Genomic DNA, 22,805 nt, shown 5'->3' on the forward strand with positions numbered 1-22,805 from the left:
TGACTAAAGTCAAGTGAATTGAGTTTTAAAGCTCTATTTCACATTTTAATTCATTTTTTACATGAAAACTTTCTGAAAAATTTTACGGACTGCACACGCAAGTCGAGGAATGATAAATGGTGCTTTTTGAGGTCTTAGAACACATAATTTCTTATTAAATTTGAAGATAATATTTTGGATCATCACATTCTCCACCTCTAAAACAAACGTTCGTCCTCGAACGGAGTTATTAAAAAAAACATACCTGAGCTGGAGAAAAGGTGTGGATATTTACTCCGCATGTCCGACTCGGACTTCCAGGTAGACCTCTCCATTGCACATGAACTGAAGGATAACTCTTAGACCTCAACTGTCGGACTTGTCGGGCTAGAATAGCCACCGGCTCTTCCTCGTAAGTCAAATCTTTGTCCAATTGGACTGAGCTGAAATCTAACACATCGGACGGATCACCATGATATTTTCGGAGCATAGACACATGGAATACCGGATGAACCGCTCATAAACTATGTGGTAATGCAAGCCTGTAGGCTACTTCACCCACCCTTTCAAGAATTTCAAAGGGTCTGATATACCTAGGGCTCAACTTGCCCTTCTTTCCGAACCTCATTACACCTTTCATAGGTGAAACCCGGAGCAATATTCTTTCTCCAACCATGAATGCAATATCACGAACTTTACGGTCGGCATAACTCTTTTGCCTAGACTGAGCTGTGCGAAGTCGAATCCTGAATAATCTTGACCTTATCCAAGGCATCCTGTACCAAATCGATACCCAACAACCGAGCCTCTCCCGGTTCAAACCAACCAACTGGCGATCGGCATCGCCTTCCGTATAATGCCTCATATGGAGCCATCTGAATGCTCGACTGGTAGTTATTATTATAAGAAAACTCTGCAAGTGGCAAGAAATGATCCCAAGAACCTCCAAAGTCTATAACACAAGAGCAGAGCATATCTTCTAATATCTGAATAGTGCGCTCTGACTGTCCGTCTATCTGTGGATGAAATGTTGTACTCAACTCCACCCACGTGAGTAACTCATGCTGTACAGCCCTCCAAAAATGTGAGGTAAACTGCGTACCTCGATCTGAAATAATAGACACGGGCACACCGTGAGGGCGGACAATCTCACGAATGTAAATTTCAGCTAACCTCTCTGAAGAATAGGTAACTGCCACTAGAATGAAATGTGCTGACTTGGTCAACCTGTCCACAATGACCCAAACTGCATCAAATTTTCTCTGAGTCTGTGGGAGCCCAACAACAAAATCCATAATGATACGCTCTCACTTCCACTGAGGAATTTCTAACTTCTGAAGCAAACCACCAGGTCTCTGATGCTCGTACTTAACTTGCTGACAATTCAGACACTGAGCTACATATGTAACTATATCCTTTTTCATTCTCCTCCACCAATAATGTTGCCGCAAATCTTGATACATTTTAGCGGTACCTGGATGATAGAATACCTGGAACTGTGTGCCTCTTCAAGAATTAATTCACGAAGCCCATCCATATTAGACACACAAATACGGCCCTGCATTCGCAGAACTCCATCTTCCCCCACAGCAACCTGTTTGGCATCACCGTGCCGCGCCGTGTCCTTAAGGACTAGTAAATGAGGATCATCATACTGCCTCTCTCTGATGCGCTCATATAAAGAAGACCGAGCGGTTGTGCAAGATAGAACCCGACTGGGTTCTGAAAAATCTAACCTCACCAACTGATTAGCCAAAGTCTGAACATCTGCAGCTAATGGCCTCTCACCAACCGGAATATATACAAGATTGCCCATACTCATAGCCTTTCTACTCAAAGTATCGACCACCACATTGGCCTTTCCGGGGTGATACAAAATGGTGATATCATAATCTTTCTACAACTCCAACCATCTTCTCTGCCTCAAATTAAGATCCTTTTGTTTGAACAAATACTGAAGGCTACGATGATCAGTAAATACCTCACACGAGACACCGTAGAGGTAATGCCTCCAAATCTTCAGCGCATGAACAATGACTGCCAATTCTAAGTCATGAACAGGATAATTCTTCTCGTGAACTTTCAACTGCCGCGATGCATATGCAATTACCTTGCCATCTTGCATTAATACTGCACCAAGCCCAATGTGAGATGCGTCACAATATACCGTATACGATCCTGAACCTGTGGGTAATACCAACACTGGCACCGTAGTTAAAGCGGTCTTGAGCTTCTGAAAGCTCAACTCACACTCGTCTGACCATCTGAATGGGACACCATTCTGGGTCAATCTTGTCAATGAGCTTGCTATAGATGAAAACCCTTCCACGAACACGATAATAGCCTGCTAAACCCAGGCAACTCCGGATCTCTGTAACTGAAGTAGGTCTAGGCCAATTCTGAACAGTCTCAATCTTCTTGGGATCTACCTTTATGCCTTCTACTGATACATCATGCCCCAAAAAGGCAACTAAGTCTAACCAAAACTTATATTTTGAAAACTTGGCATATAACTGGTTATTCTTCAAGGTGTAAGCACACTTCAAAGATGTTGCTCATGTTCCTCTTGACTACTGGAGTAAATCAAGATATCATCAATGAATACAACCATAAAAGAATCCAAATAAGGCTTGAACACCTGATTCATCAAATCCATAAATGCTGTTGGGGCCTTTCTCAACCCAAATGACATCAACTAGGAATTCGTAATGCCCATACCGAGTTCGAAAAGCTGTTTTAGGGACATCAGATGCCCTAATCTTCAACTAATGGTAACCAGACCTCAAATCGATCTTCGAAAATACCTTGGCACCCTAAAGCTGATCAAATAAATCATCAATTCTTGGCAGCGGATATTTGTTTTTGATAGTAGCCTTGTTCAACTACCGATAGTCTATACACATCCTCATAGAGCCATCTTTCTTCTTTACAAATAATACTGGTGTACCCCAGGGCGAGACACTGGGTTTAATGAATCCCTGATCAAGAAAGTCTTGTAACTGCTCTTTCAATTCTTTTAACTCTGGCGGGGCCATACGGTATGGTGGAATAGAAATGGGCTGAGTGCCCGGAGCCAAATCAATACAGAAATCAATATCTCTGTCGGGTGGCATCCCCGGCAGATCTGCAGGAAATACTTCTGAAAATTCACGAACAACTGGTACTGAGTCCATAGAAGGAACATCCGCACTAGGATCGCGAATATAAGCCAAATAGGCTAGACACCCTTTCTCTACCATACGCCGAGCTTTCATATAAGAAATAACCCTGCTGGCAGAATGACCAGGAGTTCCTTTCCACTCTAACCGAGGTAACCCCGACATAGCTAGAGTCACTGTCTTGGCATGACAATCCAATATAGCATAATAAAGGGACAGCCAATCCATACCCAAGATGACATCAAAATCCACCATATCAAGAAGTAGAAGATCCACACTAGTCTCAAGATTACCAATAGTAACCACACACGAATGATAGACATGATCTACCACAACAGAGTCTCCCACCCATGTAGATACACACACAGAAGCACTCAGAGAATCACAAGGCACAACCAAATATGAAGCAAAATAGGAGGACACATAGGAATAAGTAGATCCTGGATCAAATAGAACTGAAGCATCTCTATGGCAAACTGGAATAATACCTGTGATCACAGCATCAGATGACTCGGCCTCAGGCCTAGCTGGAAAAGCATAAAATCGGGGCTGGGCCCCACCACTCTGAACTGCATCTCTGGGACGGCCTCTAACTGGCTGGCCTCCACCTCTAACGGTTTGACCTCCACCTCTAATGGCCTGACCTCTACCTATAATAGCTTGACCTCCACCTCTAGCTGCCTGAACCCTACCTCTAGTTGGCTGAGTAGGCGGTAAAGCAACCGGTGCTGGTATGATTGCATGAGAATCTTGTCGAGATCTGTTACTTGCCAATCTAGGGAAATACCTCTTGATGTGACAAATGTTCCCACACTCATAACACCTATCCTGATGCCGTGGCTGCTGAAGTTGAAGCTAACCCAAATGGGCCGGATAACCGCTGTAGTAACTCTGGAGTGGTGATGCACTGATAGGAGCTGAATGTGCACTGAATACTGGCTGCCCAGAGTAAGGCATAATAGGACCGTGACTCCTTGACGCACCGGGAGATACATGAAGTGCTGAATGAAACGGTCTGGGAAGATGACCCCTACCAAAATTACCTCTGCCTCCAGACGAGGGACCACTGAAACCACCGAACTGACGAGGCCTCTTATCGGACCTCTGCCCTCTCTCCTGTGCAAGAACCATCTTGATCCTCCTTGCGACATTAGTAGCCGCCTGAAAAGAAATCTCACTTCCGGTCTCCTTAGCCATCTGAAGTCTGATAGGGTGAGTGAGTCCCTCAATAAACCTCCTCACTCTCTCTCCCTCTGTAGGCAGTAAAAAAGAGCATGACGGGCCAAATCTACAAAACGGGACTCATACTAAGTAACAGTTATACTGCCCTGCTGTAGACGCTCAAATTGCTTGCGGAATTCCTCTCTCAGTGTGATAGGGAGGAACTTCTCCAGAAATAGCTGAGAGAACTGCTCCCAGGTAAGTGCAGGCGATCCGACTGGTCGGGTCAATGTATAATCTCTCCACCACCTCTTGGCGGAACCCGTCATCTGAAATACAACAAAATCAACCCCATTGGTCTCAACTATACCCATCTTCCGCAACACCTCGTGGCAGCGTTCAAGATAATCCAGTGGGTCCTCAGAAGGTGTACAACTGAAGTGAACTAGAAAGAGCTTAATGAACTTATCCAGTCTCAATAAGGCCTCAAAAGACATGGCGGGCCTATCATCGGTCTGTGCCGCAACAACTAGCTGAACTACCCCAACTGACGGGGCTGCTGGAGCCTAATTTTGGGGAGCCATTTGCTCCGGAGCGGGAGTAGTGGGAGTTTGTGCTCCTCCCCCAGCCTGTGACACGGCTGGTGCCACTGAAAATGTACCATTCTGGGCCACGCCCTCCATAAGACTTACCAAATGGACTAGAGCGTCCTGAAGTACTGGAGTGGCTATAAATCCTTTCGGGACCAGAACTGGCCCAACTGGTACATTCTGAACTGGTACCTCCTCCTGAAGTTCTACCTGAGGTTCTACAACAGGTGCAGTTGCTCGAGCTCTGGACTGAGCTCTACCTCGGACTCTAGCACGACTTCGGCCTTGACCTCTATCCCTTGTCATAGTTGCCATCGGGGGTTCTGGTCCCTGTCCATCGGTAGAGGTATTACGTGTTCTCACCATCTCCGAGAGAATAAGAGTAGAATAGTTCAATCATCGATGATAGAATAAAATTGCATGACAGAATAAGAAAGAAGTGATATTGTTCCTAAACTTCATAGCCTCTGAGAAATAAGTACAGACGTCTCCGTACCGATCCTTCAGACTCTACTAAGCTTGCTCGTGACTCGTGAGACCTATGTAACCTAGTGCTTTGATACCAACTGTCACAGCCCGAAATTCTCACCTTCGGACCGTGATGGCGCCTAATATTTCACTTGCTAGGCAAACCAACGTTAGAATAATATTAACCAATTTTTAAATAATTTTTAAATTATTAATAATCAAAGAAACAAATACGGAAGTAAAGTTTGAAATATAATTAATAATCCATAAAAATAACGGTGTCTAAATACCATCCCAGAATTGGTGTCACAAGTGCACGAGCTTCTAGAATAAATACAAATAAAGGTCTGAATAAAATAAAGCTGTCTGGAAATAAACACACAGCTAAAGTAAAATAGACGGGGACTTCAGAACTGCGGACGCCATGCAGTTATACCTTAAGTCTCCGCTGGTAGCTGAAATCCGAGCAAGTCTATGGTACGCCACTAGGACCAACTCCAAAATCTGCACAAGAAGTGTAGAGTGTAGTATCAGTATAACCGACCCCATGTACTAGTAAGTGCTGAGCCTAACCTCGATGAAATAGTGACGAGACTAAAGCAGGTCACTTACATTACCTGTACGCAATATTAGTAACAACAATAATAGAAATAAATAAGGTAACTCATTTATAATAATTGAAGCCAACGCAGCAGTCATAATCAATTATCATTTCCATCAATTCTGTTGCAACGTGCAACCCGCTCTCACAATATTCACATTCAATTATGTTGCGACGTGCAACCCGCTCCTCCAAAATATTCATTTTAATCAAGTCTGTTGCGGCGTGCAACCCGATCCCCCAATATATATATATATGTATGTCGACTTTTAAATAAGTCTGTTGTGGCGTGCAACCCCATCCTCCAATATGGACTTTTAATAAGTCTGTTGCTGCGTGCAACTCGATCCTCCAATATGGACTTTTAATAAGTTTGTTGCTGCGTGCAACCCGATCCTCCAATATGGACTTTTAATAAGTCTGTTGCTGCGTGCAACCCGATCCTCCAATATGGACTTTTAATAAGTCTGTTGCGGCGTGCAACGCGATCCTCCAATATATTCATTATAATCAATCCTGTTGCGGCGTGTAACCCGCTCCTCCAACATATTCATTTACCAATTCTTATAGAAGAAATTTTTCCAATAAATGTAACAATTAATATAAAATTATAAGATAACAAACATACAATAATTATGATTTAATTATGAAACAAACAATGACAAATAGCAAATTATTATGAAAATCAGGGAGAAAATAGGCAGTTTAATATTTAATATGTTAAATGTCAAATAACAATTAAGGCACATAATTCAAATAGCATGTAACAATTAATGCAGGAATTCAAGAATTAATATTTGACAAAGAATAGGAGGAAAATAATTATTATAATAATTAATTCATGATTTAAAACAATTTATGATTTTTCAAGTAAGAAGGCAAACAATTAATTTGACGACGTATAGACACTCGTCACCTCGCCTATACGTCGTTCACATGCAATTCACATAACAAATAATTTAAGGGTTCTATTTCCTCAAGTCAAGGTTAACCACGACACTTACCTCGCTTTACAAATTCCAATCAATTATTCAACCACAGCTTTTCCTTTTAAATTTATCTCCGAAAGCTTCAAATCTATTCACAAAAAAATTGATATATTCAATACGAATAATAGGAATTAATTCCATATGAATTTACTAAGTTTTCGGATAAAAATCTGAAATTCATTAAAATATTTGCTAGTGGGACCCACGTCTCAAATCTCGGAAAAACTTATAAAATTAGAACACCCATCCCGAGACGAGTCCAACCATATAGAAATTATCCAATTTCGATGTCAAATGGACCTTCAAATCTTAAATTTTTATTTTTGAAAGATTTTTTGAAAAATCTGATTTTTCTTCCATAAATTCACGGATTCATGATATAAACGAGTATGGAATCATGAAATATAATCAATATAGGATAAGGAACACTTACCCCAATATTTTTCCGTGAAAAAGCGCCGAAATATCGTCTTACCCGAGCTCAAAAATGGGAAGGAGTTGAAAATGGGTCGAAACCCCATTTCTAGAACTTAAGTTCTGTTTCTGGGATTTTTACCCTTCGCGTTCGCGAAGATACTCTAGCGAACGCGAAGCACAACTTTGTGATGTCCAACTTTTACTCTTCGCGAATGCGAGGGCTACTTCGCGAACGCAAAGCTTGCCTGACTTGGCCTACGCGAACGCTAGATGCCCTTCGTGAACGCGAAGACAATTGACCTGGCCAGTCTCTTTCCCTTCGCGAACGCGAGGCTTCGATCGCGAACGCGAAGCTTCGCATCCCAAGCCTTCGCAAACACGTTCTCTCTATCGCGAACGCAAAGCACAAAATGTGCTAGCCCCAATTTGCTCTTCGCGAACGCGAGACTCCCCTCGGAACGCGAAGAAGGAAACCAGAAGCAGGTTTCTACAGTTTCCTCAAGTAAAAAAATGATCCGTTAACCACCCGAAACTAACCCGCCCTCGGGGCTCCAAACCAAACATGCACCCAAGTCCTAAAACATCATACGAACTTGTTCGCACAATCAAATCGCCAAAATAACATCAAGAACTACGAATCGGATACCAAATCAAAGGAAAGTTTCAAGAAAACTTTAAAACTTATATTTTTACAACCGGTCCGAATCACGTCAAATCAACTCCGATTCTCACTAAATTTGGCAGACAAATCATAAATATTATACTGGACCTATACCGGGCTCCGAAACTAAAATACAGATCCGAGGTCAATAAATCCAATATTAGAAATATCTTAGAAATTATTAAGCTTTTAAGCTTTTAATTTTTCATCAAAATTCCATATCTCGAGTTAGGGACCTCTGAATTCAATTCCAGGCATACGCCCAAGTCCCAAATCACGATACAGACCTACTAAAATTATCAAAATATTGATCCATATCTGTTTGCTAAAATGTTGACTAAAGTCAACTCAATTGAATTTTAAAACTTTCCGAAAAATTTTACGGAATGCGCACGCAAGTCGAGGAATGATATGGTGCTTTTTGAAATCTTAGAACACAGAATTTCTTATTAAATTTAAAGATGATATTTTGTGTCATCACAATACCATATAAGAGTTGATATGAATTGTAAAAGGCTTGTCGATATTGATTACAATAGAGAGGTTTATATACAATTACAAGAGGAGAATGGAGAGAGGAGATAGAGTTCTCTGTACATAAAACTCTTGTGAAGATAGAAAAGAATCTCATAAAATACAACTTAAACTAGGACTCCTGGATAGGCTTAGAGTGTCTATCCTTATCAAATATAAGCCTTTACGAATAGTAAAGGAGAAAATTTGACCCTTTTCCATGTTTAAATATCACTCCATTATTTAAATATTTCCTAGTTGTTTGAACTAAACAACATGAGGTTGTTTAAATAACATTCTATTATTTCTGGACGGACTACAGAATTTTCTATTATTATAAAAAAAAATTACAATTTTCTTTCAAAGATTTTCTCCAGAAGAGAATGAAAAAAGGATAAAAACTTAGAAGAAGAAAATTAGATCGCCAAAAGAAGAGAATGAAATAAAAGATGATGAAGAAGAAGAAAAAATTCAGAAAAGATAAGAAATGAGAAGAGAAGGAAGAAGAAGATGAGGAGACAAGAAAAAAGAAGAAGATGAAGAGAGAAGAGGGAATTTCAAGTTTGAAATTTGAAATTATTAAGTGGGAGGAATTTTTGAATGTTTTAATTCTTTCCCCTAACGTTTCAAAATTTCTAATTACACTCCAAATCCACTTAATTAATTTTGACAACATCAAAGTTCCTGATTCTTCATTCTGCACTTAAAAGGTCTTGGTACTCAATTTAATTAAGAGGTTCCTTGTACTTAATTCCATTCAACACACTCTTTCATTTTAAGAAGACCTAAAATTTTGACATCATTCTATCTCGATACATCTTTCATAACTTTTATGAATTTGAATTTATTAAACTATTCACTCTTCATTTTGAGGTGATGTTTCCTTTCTTCAACCACTATTTAAATATTTTCTATTCCATCGTTACTAATATATTAAATAATTAAAATTAATACCTTAATGTTCATGTCTAATAAATCAAACATTATCATATAAAATGAAATAGATAAAATATTTTATAGATGAAATGAGGTTGGCTTGTGATTGGGATAGAAACTAGAGAGTACTCTCCCTGTGATATTAATAACTCCAAATTGAGCAAATAAATTCTCGAATATTCAAAATTTGGCCATGTTCGCCCGACAATAAATGTGTCATATATTTAAGATTTGAGAAAAATACATCAAAAAAGATTTTCTTATTATGTGATATAGATTCAATCAAACTGGTCATAACATTATTGAAGTTGTCTTTTTTTTTTTAAATAAGCTAAATGTACAAATCACACTTGTTTATATCCTATAGCTCACACATTGCCCAAAGTTGTTAAAATGAGATATAAAGCTTCTAACAAATCCTTTTGGTAAATAAAGCCAAACCATGTACTAATAAGTGTCACTTGTCATGCTTTAGATGGCTAGATATTAAGAGAAAAGAAGTACAAGTGGAATTGTAATAAATATTGCAAGTATTATATTTACTAAATAAAAGTTACTCCTAACTAGTTAACCAAAAGCACAAATCTTGGGCTAAAAAAGAGTCCCACGTTGCAACTATATATCTAGACTAGACTTTGTCCCATTCTGATTTTATTTATTTTTTTATTTTGAACTTTTCCTTATGTAGTGCTTATGACAGCAAAGCATCATCATGACATTAATATTTAGGCAAAACAACTTAAAAACCTAAACTTGGCACATATTATTGATTACATCCTTAAATTATCTGTGGTCTTAGTTATCCCTTATACTTGGTTATTTGATAGTTATTACCCCCTTGGATAATCTCATCCTAGGAAAGTTGCATGCACTCGCTTGCCACGTGAATTTTCCTGTCCATGTGGCATTTTTTAAAAAATAAAATATATTTTATACCTTTTTAGTGTGTTACTTTTTTAGATAATCTTTTTCGAATAAAATTTATGATAAACTTGGCTATAACTACATTATTTAGGCTAATTTTACTTATTTGGCTAAAAATAATAAATTTTTAGTTATTGTTTTTTGAATTTGACCTGAAAATAAAGAATTATACAGTTGAAATAAATAGTCAAGGTATCTAAAAAGATATAAAAAATAAATAGTTTGATTTTTATTATTTTGGCTATAATTATTTATATAGCTCTAAATTATGGAGCTTTAATATATTTTTCCCCCAGATATTACCGAAAAAAATAAAAATACACAATTGAAATAAAGTCATTAGAAGAAATAAAAAGAGTGTACAATTGCAAGTTCATTATTTTGGTTATACCTTTTTATTTGGTAAAACATAATGGAGTTGTAGCCAATTTTTTACTGATTTGACTCGAAAATAAAAATACACAATTAAAATAAATAGACATTATATCTAAAGAAAAGATAAAAGAAAATATACAACTAGTACTCCATTATTTTTGCTAAAAGTTTTCTATTTGGCTAAAATGATGGAGTTCCAACCAAACTTTTATAAATTTGACCCAAAAAAAAAAAGAAATATACAGTTGGAACAAATAGATATTATATCTATAGAAAAAATTAAAAATAATAAAAGCCATAGTAAAGTCCATATTATATGTTAAGATAAAGCAAGAAGAAGTACATCGTTGTAACAAATAAATCATTATATATGACTATATGACAATTAAAAGTTAAAAAATAACCTATTTAGAAGCTGATTTTTTAATTTTTCTTTACTCCCACATGCTTAAAAGAGAGTGCACCCACACTCTTTGCCACATCAGCGTCCAGGGAGGTAATGGCTTTCAAAAGGTCAAGTTCAGGGGGTAATTAAGACTATGAATAATTTAGGAATATAACTAATAATCCGTGTTAAATTTAGAGGTTTTTTTTAGGTATTCCGCCTAATATTTATCGTACACTCTTGCCAAAATTTGAAGGAATAGAGGTTCTCAAATTCGAATTATAAGGTCTCTAGTATTCCAAAAACAAATGACATCTTTTGTCTTCAAAAAACAAATTGAACGTCAGCCAACTTATCTTAATTCTTTTCTTCTTTAGTTTTAGTAAGTCAAAAACATCGAATTATAAAAATTTACTCTTGGCATGGAAATATATGTGCGTGTGTGTCGGGTATAATATACGATAGAACGTAAAAATAGCACGGACTAGTCAGTTTTTAGACTGATAATTGAAAAATAACCAGCGTTTGCAAAGTTATTGAAAAATAGCCACTATTTTGCTGCAACACGGACAAGTCCAGCATAATATACTGGAGATTGGTGCACCTGTGTATGAACATCCAGCATATTATGCTAGAACTCCAACATGCGAAAAATTTCAGCATAATATACTAGAGGTTGGAGCACATGTGTATGTACTTCCAGCATATTATGTTATACCGGTATATTATGCCATTATAATATACTGGAACTCCAGTATAATATGCTGGAGTTCCAGTATATTATACTGGAACTCCAGTATATTATGCTGGAATATTTTCCAGATTTTGAACAGTATTTTCGTTCAAATTTATCTTTACATGAAAAATGGTTAAATTTCGATTACTTTTGATATTGTGGCTATTTTTCAATTATCACTTGTAAATCTGGTTATTTTTGAATTTCTCCGTGACAGAACATATGTTTATAGTTTCTTCCTAATACAGTACGATAAAATATCTTTTCTTTTTCTTTTATCAAACGGAACCACCTTGCTTGTTGCCAAGTCGTTCACAATTTTTCCTCATTGAGTTTACCTTTACTGGTTTAGACGTCTTTAACATTATGGTGACCTGCAAATTTACCCCCACCCCAAAGAAACTAAAACAACAGATAGTTAAATTAAAGTGACAATTTTGAGGAACTTCGGTTGTATTTTAGTCATATATATTTGTCAAATCTCCTAAATTTTGGGTTGATGGAAAGTAGAAGTTTCATGTGTCAACCTAGAATCATCCAGTTTTATTTTAGTACTTCTTTGATAAGGACCTCATTGTTAGGCATTAAAAGGGGGCAACCTGTAACATCAAAAATCCAACAAGGGTCCATTATTTGGTCCCATCTTTGAAAATTTGACCCTTCAAGTCTTTTTTGTTAAAATTTAATCTCTATCTCTAGACTCTAATGTTGTTGTATTTAAATAATATTGACAAACTTATCTCTTCTTTACTCCCTTTGTTATTGCTCACAAAAATCATCTTCCAATGTAATTAACTAAATCTTAAAAAGTTGTAAGATATTCAGCTTAAAGCATACTGACAAATCTAGACATTGTTATAAACAACATACACAAATCCCTTACGAAACGTTATCATATTCAATGCTGCTTTATTTATATCCATTTGTCAATCCGTAAGAGCAAAGTTTCAATCAAGTTCTTCCAAATTAAGTACTCTCTCTAACCCTTTATTCGCGTTTAATTAGCTTTTGATTATTTCCCGGGCTATATAGACAGTTTTACCTATTTTCTCTTAGTACGTCCATAGTTAAACCTCATTATTTTGTCTTACAACAATTTAAAAATGGAAAAAAAACAAATAACATGAAATAAAAATTCCCCTTTTTGTATCATATATTTGCTTAGTATACTAAGCAAGCAATATTTTCGAACAGATCTTCTTGCTTAGGCTTTTTCAAAACTATCTAAATATTTAATTTGCATTACAACTGTTATCACTACTTCATCTTCTTCTTGTGTCCAGAAAGCATTTGAAAGAAGAATTTGAGCAAAAAATGCCGAACAAGAATTACAAAGTGTCTCCAGTGCCAGTGACTTTGTTTGCGCACTTGTTGTTCATAGCTATCACTACACTGATACTAGTCTGGCTTTTGCACTTCAGAGAAGGCCTTGCTTTCACTTCAACCAACAAGCCCAAGATTTTCAATGTAACTAATTAAAAGTTACATTTGGTCTTTGATATATTTCTCTTTTAATTTACTAATTATTTGGTGTTTGCAGATTCACCCATTGCTTATGGTTATTGGGTTTCTCTTATTAGCTGGAGAAGGTAAGAAATCAGTTTTTAAAATATTCATGTACATAATTAGCAGAAATCATTTTATTTTTCTTTTCTATTTTTTCTGTCACTATTTTAAAATATTCATGTACATAAAATTGGGGTTGTGGAACAGCAATAATGGCATACACAACAGTTCCAACATCAAGCAAGAAGCACAAGTTGTATCACATGATTCTTCATTTCATAGCTCTTGTTGCTGCGGTTATTGGTCTCTACGCAGTTTTCAAATATCATAAGGAAGCTGGAATTCCTCATATGTATACCTTTCACTCCTGGATTGGCCTTTCCACCATCATTCTCTTCGCTTTGCAGGTAAAAAATGTTACTCATTGAATATTAATGAAATCCAGATTAGTCAAGATTATTTAAATGTTTATTTCAAATACCTTATTTGGTTTTTTGTCTAAAAGATGATTCTTTTCCTTGACGTTCTTCTTGACACACACAACTAGAATTACTACGTATCATTTTTGTCAAGGAAATATTTGATCCTCTCTCCCTCTTTTTGTTACTAAGATATTAACTAGACCAAAACATAAGGGTTTAAAATTATTTATTGTGCCACCTCACCCTCCTCCACATAAGTTCTTCTGCCTCTGTTCCAAATTAGAGGAGATACTTTCCTTTTTAGTCTGTTCCAAAATAAATGACATATTTCTAAATTTGGAAATAATTCACCTTTAAACTCTTCATTTTACCCATTTTACCCTTAATGAGAAGCTTTTATAACCACACAAATGTCATGGCCCCCCAAAACTTTTACCCTTTAAGCTTTTAATACCACAAGTTTCAAAAGTCTTTTTTATTTTCTTAAACTCCGTGTCGAGTCAAACTACTTCATCTAAATTGAAACGGAGGGAGTATTAACTTTATAAACATCAACAAATTGATTCAGGATTTCAGTTATTGAGTGCAAAGCTAATTCTTCTTTTTAATTTTTGCCGGTGGCTATCATGTTTGACTTTGTGGAATCTTTACCCAAATAGCCAGCCAGATTTATTTTTTAATTTTTTTAGTCGTTATATATAGATTATACACGATATATATATATATATATATATATATATAGACGATTATACACATGTCATATATAAATTATACATATGTTATGTATCCACCAGTAATTTTTAATTTAAGCGGTTGGGTGAGCGACTATTTAGATTAATTTTTTATATTTTGGCCAGTGGATATTATCATTTTGACCTTTTATTCCCCGGGCCGCGAACGTCAACAAGGTCAAGAGTGGCTCCATTGCATGCCCTAATTGGGATACTCTTCTTCTTCTTGGCAATAGTAGCTGCAGAGACAGGCTTGGTGCAGAAATTCATATTCTTGGGGCTTACAAGGAACCAAGAAGGATTTATAGTTAATTTTACTGGGCTTTTGATACTCCTCTTTGGAATTTCAGTTGGTGTCGCTGTTCTCCTGCCTGGTCGTGGTTATTAGTTAAATATTCAAATTTGTTGTAAATGTTTTTAATGTTTTTTTGTGTGCTATTAAGGGATTACTAAGTCCTTGTATGGGTGAGTTTGGTTTTATTATCTTTTAACCCTACACAAAATATTTCTTTCGATTTGGGTGTTACATGTATTTAAAAAAGTTATGTTATGTAAATAGACTGTTTTGGTTTTTTGTTCAGTTTATAAGTAAGTAATATTTTTGATCCATGACCTTTACTGTAATTTTCTTCTCCATCTGTGGTCAAAGTCAATTCATCCCCCTCTGCTGCAAGATCAATTATAGCCTGTTTTACAAAAAATCAACTTATTTTGAAAAATATTATTTTTTAAAAGTATTTTTTTCAAAGTACTTTTGATAAAAAGTAGTTTGTGTTTAGTTAATTAATTTAAAAAATACTTCTAAACAGTAATTTGTATTTGATCAAGATTTTAAAAAGTATTTTTAAGTATATTTTTTTTAAAAGTATTTCTTAAAAATATGCTTATGGGAAGAAGCTATCTTTTTTTATTTTTCTAAAACTGCTTCTGGTTCTATTTAAATTTTTTTTTTTTTTCTATAAGTTTGATCAAACATTAATTTTGAAGGAGACGGGTGTTGATAAAAAGTTTCTTCGTGGTTAATCGAATTGGGCCAAATCCATCTTCCAGAATCTTCCACCACGCGTCAAGTTACCAAAATACCCTTTCATTTAAACTCAATCAAAGAGTTCAACAGTGAACAGTCCTCACTCCAATGCACCAAAATACTTTCATATCCCAAAAAATCTCTTCCTTTCCTAGGAAAATTTTTACCCTCTTTTTAGAAATTTTACTTTTTCTTCTCTTTTCTCATGCCACCTACCCCCGCCCCATCGTCATCCTTTCACTTTAGAGCAAAAATACAAAAACTCTAGGACTCTTTCAGACCATCCCTCACCATTTTTATGCGGAATTCGGCCACTATATGACTGCCAGCGTAAGAACGATCATATTAACGTTCAAAATTTTAAAATTCAAACAGACCATCCTAATTTGAAATTGAAGAATCCCACTATAAAAGGGAGTTCCATAAGCAAAAGTGACCAGGCGAGTTTAACCCAAAAATGAAGGTATGATAATAAAATGTTAGCAGGGGGGACGACAATAAGAAGATCCGCATCTTGGCGTGGTCCATATCTCTTTGTCCGGGCAAATACAGATGGTGAAAGTTTGGTTGAAGCTTATGCTCTCTCATAGTCTTTGATGGTGAAAGCTTGATTGAAGCTATAGTTGTGGATAACCAAGTCTTTCATCATCAGAGGGCCATAAGTGTTACGACCCGGCCGGTAACAAAATGACCCCAGTAGAATACGTTATAAGCTGCTCACTCTCAGAATACGTTATGCACTTTCCGAGCCAGGATTCACCTACATACTTCTTGCTCTCTTTTATATTATGTTTTTTTAAAAGAGTTTAGATTACCGTAATTAAAAAGATTTGGAGAGTCAAAAAGAGTTTCTTTTACCGTAATTATATTATATTTTTTAAAAATATTTTAGATTATTATTTTTTGTGACTTATACTTTTTTTTATTTAATAATTCTATTGTAGATTATAATATTCGTGACTTATATTATTTTTTGTGACTTATACTATTTTTTTATTTAATAATTCTAATTTTTGTGGCACATTTAAAATCTCACCTAGTATCTTTGCATCAAGAACTAGGTTCACTCCTCTAACTTTACAGTACTCACTTGGTCATTCTTTATCATTTTAAAATTCATGTAAAAATAAAGTATTGCTTAACCATACATGACTGCAGTGGGCATAAGATCATATTAGTTCACCCCTGAACTTCCAACTTCTCCGATAGTTCCTTCATCCCAAACATAGTCACTACAACATGATCTATCACTAGAGGTGTTCAAAATCAAATCGAAACCAAAAATCGAATCGAAACCGAAGCTTAATGGCTTATTGGTATCGGGTTAACGGTTTAACGGACGGGGAACAGATTAAAATTTTTTTATTAACGGTTTATCGGTTTGGAGGCAGATTATTCAATTTTTTTAACGGATAATCCGTTAATCCGTTAAGAATATATATATATATATAATTTATTTTTTTTTATCCATATATATATTAAATATCAAAAACTCTTCCACTTCTTCCAGCTATTTGCTTAGCTTATTCTCCCACCCTACTATAAGATTGTTTAAGCTGCTTTCTATGGTTCACCTCTGCTTTTATTTTTTAAAACTAATGCTTGTTGTCTATGTTTAATAGAAGAACAACAGTGTTGTTGCCACAACTTTTATCCCACAATATTGACGATAGTACTGTCTTGAATTATGTTCTGGGAAAATAGCGCATCTGCGTTTTCTGTAAATTGTTTACTACTTATAATCCATACATATTTCTATACATAACTGCCTTTTGCTCGGTATTGTTTGTATGGTTAATGATATAGCGTGAAATGCCTGGTTGAGAGTTTAAGTTAGAAATTTGAAGTTGTTGTTTGAACTTTGAAGCTGCATAAATTCAAGCTCTGTTAGGCGTTAGCTGCAGGCCAAACATTTCTGTGTATTCTGCTCACTTATGGATTAATCATTTTGAAATATGTATCCTGGACTCACTTTGAATATAGACTGGAATTTCCTATTCTGAATTTGTATGCTAGGCGTTAACAGACATATGTATGTCTGGACTCATGTAATGTAGTCTGCTTTGGGATTTAATGGTAGGCGTTAACATACATGTATGTCTGGACTCATATGTAGTCTGCTTTGGGATGTAATCTAGCCTACAATGTGTTCTACGTTTTTCACTCTACAACACATGACACACTACATCATTCTTATGTAGGCGTTAGCAGACATGTTTGTCGGAAACTCAATGTGTAATTTTCTATTATGAATTTGTATGCTAGGCGGTCAACAAACAATTAATGCAAGCAATATAGATTTAATTAGGCCGATAAACCGCCCGATAAGAGCTAAACCGATACCAATCCGCCCGATATCTTATCGGGTGGCTAGCGGATTAATATATTTAAAAGCCGATAACCGTTAAGCCAAACCATTAAGAGTAATTAACAGCCTAATCCGCCCGATAAGCACCCTTATCTATCATTCTTCCTTTCAACATCATCAACAAACCACTCATCTATACTAATAATGGCAATATTTATCTACGTCTTTTTCTTTCTTTTGGAACTGGTTCCTTTCACTTCGGGATCAGAGACCGTAGTTTTCTTTTCTTGGCAGGTTTTCCTTTGGGAGTGGCTGGAGAAGATTCATCCTTCTTCTTTCCCTTTTCTTGAATAGGAACTACCTCCTCATCCTCTTCATCGTCCTCATCTCCACTCACTAAGTCTACATCTTCTACGTTAGACTTATCAATTAGTTTGAAGCCTTGTCTCTCTTTCTTCTTTCTTTTACTCACCTCCATAGCTTTTTCAAGTGATGGCTTGCTTTTTCCTCTAGTCACAGCTGTTTATCCCCCCTAAGTTCACAGCCCCAGAAGGCAAGATTGCTTTCTTTGCAATAGCTTTTACCCTCGTGGGAGCAGACTTTTCTTTAGCTTGTCGCTTCTCCTTCATCGTGGCAATGAGATTCACTAGAGCTTCATCATCACTGTCTTTATTGTCTTTCATTTCAACTTCTACTTCTCCTTCCTTTTCCTCTTCTTCCTCAGTATCAATCCAATCAAAGGACTCAGATTTTTCATGTTTAGCATTCAAAGAAACCGGTTCTTGAACCGTAGTGGCCTCTTGCTCAGTCACAACTTCCATAGTAAGTTCTCCTTCACCAGCAGCAGAAGAACCTGGTTGTTGTCCATGGGCTTCTGGTGCTTCTACTCGAGCACCTATAGTCTCCCCATGTTCTCCTACATCTTCCTTTTGTGTCCCCTTACGTAAACCCTCACAAATATTTTCACCCTCCTTTACTGTACTCACCTCACTCTCCACCATTTCTTCACCTTGATGTTCATCCCTTTCCTTAGTAGTCGTTTTTTCAATAGTAGTTGTATCTGCATGTTCATCACAAACCCACTTCACATCATCAGTTTTTTCTTCCCCCTCAATTCGTGGCTCATCCACAACTTGTTTCTCACTTTTAGGTCCTTCACTATCTTCTTCATTAGAATAGTCGACTAATCCGGTAATGAGTTTTGGGGCTTTTAGTGGGGAGGGTATTTCTTGGCTAGATCGGGATTAGGTGGTTGTGGAGATAGGTGCAGTAGGGTTAAGGTTTGTAGTTTCAGTGGTAATTTTATATGGTACTCTACTTGGTGAGGCTTCCATTATAATGGAGTTGTGTGGTTTTCACAGGAAGATGAAGTTAGGGTTTTAGATATTGGTGATAGCTTTTAGGGATTTTGATTAGAATGAGGAGAATGAAAAGAGGAGGAATTTATAGGGAGCAATTGACAGTTTGATGGCTCTAATTTTTCCTTTTAATTGTTCCTAATTCGGCTCTAATTAAGATAAGGTGTAACTGTCAATTGAGACGTGTGCAAGTGGTTTAGGAAACTGGTCCTAATTGCATGCGGACTGGAGCTATTCATGATTACCTTATGACTTGACGGTTTTGGAACCTGATCCACTAATTATTTTTTGGATTTAAGAGACTAGTTGACAAAATGAGTGGGAATCTGGTTTAATGACACGACAGTTTAACAGTTAAGCACAACAATCAATGGAAAAAGGGGTACATACCTGGATGTCAAATAACCAGGTTCTTTGACTTGTTTCCTTAGTGTTGGATGTGACATATTTTCTAGTCTAGACTTTTGTCTTCCGATTACACATCCATGCCCTAGAGTCCAGGTCATGCATGCATACCTGATACAGTATAATATTGAGTTAGATATTTTTCAGCACATTTTCTTACTGAATACATTATTTATCCATAGTCAGTCATTGAGGGGAGTCAATAATGTCATAGTCCATTTTGATTAAATCAAGCTCCAAGCAGTTCCTTTCAAAGTTGTTACATCTCGCATTTTCGTATGTTAAAATTTCGCCTTCAGTTAATCGACATAGACTCGGGGATGAGATTATCTTGAGGTTAACATATTTATGCTATTTATAACAAGCGATAAGTAAGTACCATGAAGGATAAAGGATACACAAATTAAAGAAAATGAGTTTCGTTGAAGGTTGTCGATTTGGGATAAAAACGGTCCGAGCTATATTACCCAATATTTACGGACTAGTACCATACAAGGTACCATATGACTGTGATAGTATGATGTATAAGGTATATTAAAAAATAAGTAGAATTTTTAAGTAGTTTAAAATAATTCTTAATTATGCGGCTAATTAGTTAATTATCGGTTAGCGGGATATTACCTAATTAATTAATAAATTAGTGGATAAAGATTTAAAATTCTCATCCCACCCCCACGTGGCAGCAAGCCACTTCCTAAGAATATGACTCTTAGTCATTTGTAACTAAGTGGAAAGATAATGTGTTAGTAACAAGACACCTCTCTTCTAATATTTTCTTAGTTAGCAATGTTAGTAACCAAAATACATCATTCTAACAAGACACCTCCCTTATAATATTTTTTTAGTTAGCAACGCTAGTAACCAAAACACATCATTCTAATAAGACACTTCCCTTTTGCAAAGTTAGCAACGAAATTTCGTACAAAATTCCTACAATCAAAACGTTATCAATTCTTACAAGTTTTCAAAACTTCTTGCAACCAAACAATTCCAACAGGAATTATTAGTACCATAGCAACATGAAATTTTGCGGTTATAATGAAGTACGGTGCAACCTGTTCCAAGAATATCATACGGATTTTCCCTATTCCAGGTATGTTAAGGCTATCCCTTCTTTCATTTTGGCATAATCCAAATTATACAGAAAAAACGAGCAAACGCACAGTTTTCATAAACGACTCTATTCATAGAAATACTAGGGGTCTCTGTGTTCTTGATTCCCCATGTGACATATTATTATATCTTCTGTTCATGGGTCTCAGAATAATACGCAGTTGATAAAGTTTATCCAAAAGGAATATTGAGATTATTAACATATTTTCATGCATTTCATTCATTTATATATGTACATTGACCCATGACCAGATGTCGTTATATATACGTATTTATATGTGTGTGTGTATATATATATATGTAAATGGGATATGGAAAAAAGGTTAAGGCGTTATATACGCACCACCACCTGATCAGTTGGTATATGTTGATGATGTTGCCCACAGTGGCCGAGACGATATAATGGAATGCCCTAAGAGTCTTGATGATGTTATGTACACCTATACCTATGCATGACACGACATTTATACGCACGTGCATGCCACTATAAATGTTGCAGAATTTACAAAGTTATTCAGACTTACAGGTGGATTTCTTTATTCCGTATTTTATCTATGTCTTTTATGTACTGATTTTCATGCCTTACATACTCAGTACATTATTCGTACTGACGCCCTATTTCCCGGGGCCTGCGTTTCATGCCCGCAGGTGCAGGTAGGCAAGCTAATGGTCTCCCTTCTTAGGATCCTTGATTAGCGAGAGTTGGCATGCTCCACTTGATCCGAAGCTGCTTTTGATTTTGGTACGATATGCTTGTATACATATATGGGTATGACGTGGCTCAGTCCCGTCTTTGTGCAGTTATATTTCTATTAGAGGTCTGTATACGGTTATGTATAGTTGTCTATAGCAGCTTTGTCGGCTCGCCCTACGTATTCCGTACGTATATGTATATATGTCTTTTGCACAGGTTTTCCTCACGCATGTTATTCTCGTAATTCAGCAGATGTTATTCATGTTTATATCTTAGTCGCATGCTTAAGGATGTTCGACAGGTAGGACTCGGGCACTCATCGCGGCCCATCAGTTTGGGTCGTGACAAAAGTGGTATCAGAGCAGTTCTGTCCTAGGGTTGTCTATAGACCGTATCTAGTAGAGTCTTGTTTATGGGTGTGTTGTGCACCACACTTATAGGCAGTAGGCTACATGACATATAGGATGTTATCTTCTCTTTTCATCTAAGATCGTGAGATATAAGAATTCATGTTCCTAACGATTTGTTATATTTTCAGTGATGCCTCCAAAGACTATAGTCGCCCAGTAGGGAAAGTCTATGGCTGGTGAGATTTCTAGCCGAATGCCACGAGTGACCAGGGCTCGGGGAGAGTCTCATAGTGAGATTCCATCTCAGACTTCACATACCTCGCCCTCTCCAGGAGAGCTCCGAGGGGCACCAGCTCCAGCGCCCGCCCCTGTACGTTCAGCCCCTCAGCCGGATGTACCGGGTCAGGAGATGAGGGATGTTATTCAGTTATTAACTCGATCAGTAGCCGCACAGGATCGGCGTCAGGAAGTAGGTATTGGTCATGCAGATAGGTCTGTCAGTGCGAGGGTTCGTGATTTCATTAATTTAGACCCTCCGGTATTCACGGGGGCAGATCCAAACGAGGACCCTCAGGTATTTATTGATAGAACGCAGAGGACGTTAAGGGTAATGAAGGCCACTGCGACTGAGTCAATTAATCTAGCTTCCTATAGACTCCAAGATGTTGCAATTAATTGGTACGAGTCTTGGGAATTGTCCAGAGGTGAGGATGCCCCTCCAGCAGTATGGCAGGAGTTTACAGAAGCTTTTCTTCATCATTATCTGCCACCAGAGCTTAGACGGGCCAGGATTGATAGGTTCTTGACCCTTCGGCAGGGTAACATGAGTGTTCGAGAATACAGTCTTCAGTTTGATTCGTTGGCTAGTTATGCTCCCACTATCGTATCTAAGATGGAGGACCGGGTTCACCAGTTCATGACGGGGTTAGACCCACACTTGCTTAACAATTGTATGTAGGTCTCACTTCAACCAGACATGGATATTTCTCATATTCAGG

General features: G+C 36.9%; 1 protein-coding gene across 1 annotated transcript; it reads left to right on the forward strand.

The window, feature by feature from the left end:
• Positions 1–12,750: 12,750 nt before the first annotated feature.
• LOC107800005 (putative ascorbate-specific transmembrane electron transporter 1) lies at positions 12,751–14,459 on the forward strand. The gene is made up of 4 exons (XM_075222348.1): positions 12,751–12,863; positions 13,177–13,360; positions 13,434–13,482; positions 13,607–14,459. The coding sequence occupies exons 2-4, from the start codon at positions 13,208–13,210 to the stop codon at positions 13,825–13,827; spliced, it is 423 nt and encodes a 140-aa protein (XP_075078449.1). The 5' UTR covers positions 12,751–12,863; positions 13,177–13,207; the 3' UTR covers positions 13,828–14,459.
• The last annotated feature ends 8,346 nt before the right edge of the window (positions 14,460–22,805 follow it).

This window comes from Nicotiana tabacum, chromosome 9 (assembly GCF_000715075.1).
Source record: "Nicotiana tabacum cultivar K326 chromosome 9, ASM71507v2, whole genome shotgun sequence".
Classification (NCBI taxonomy): domain Eukaryota; kingdom Viridiplantae; phylum Streptophyta; class Magnoliopsida; order Solanales; family Solanaceae; genus Nicotiana; species Nicotiana tabacum.

Excerpts from the sequence above, each read along its gene's own strand:
- LOC107800005 (XM_075222348.1), top strand. The coding sequence starts at position 13,208 with ATGCCGAACAAGAATTACAAAGTGTCTCCAGTGCCAGTGACTTTGTTT. Across the intron at positions 13,361-13,433 it reads ACAAGCCCAAGATTTTCAAT|ATTCACCCATTGCTTATGGT; the intron begins GTAACTAATTAA and ends TGGTGTTTGCAG. Across the intron at positions 13,483-13,606 it reads TCTCTTATTAGCTGGAGAAG|CAATAATGGCATACACAACA; the intron begins GTAAGAAATCAG and ends GTTGTGGAACAG.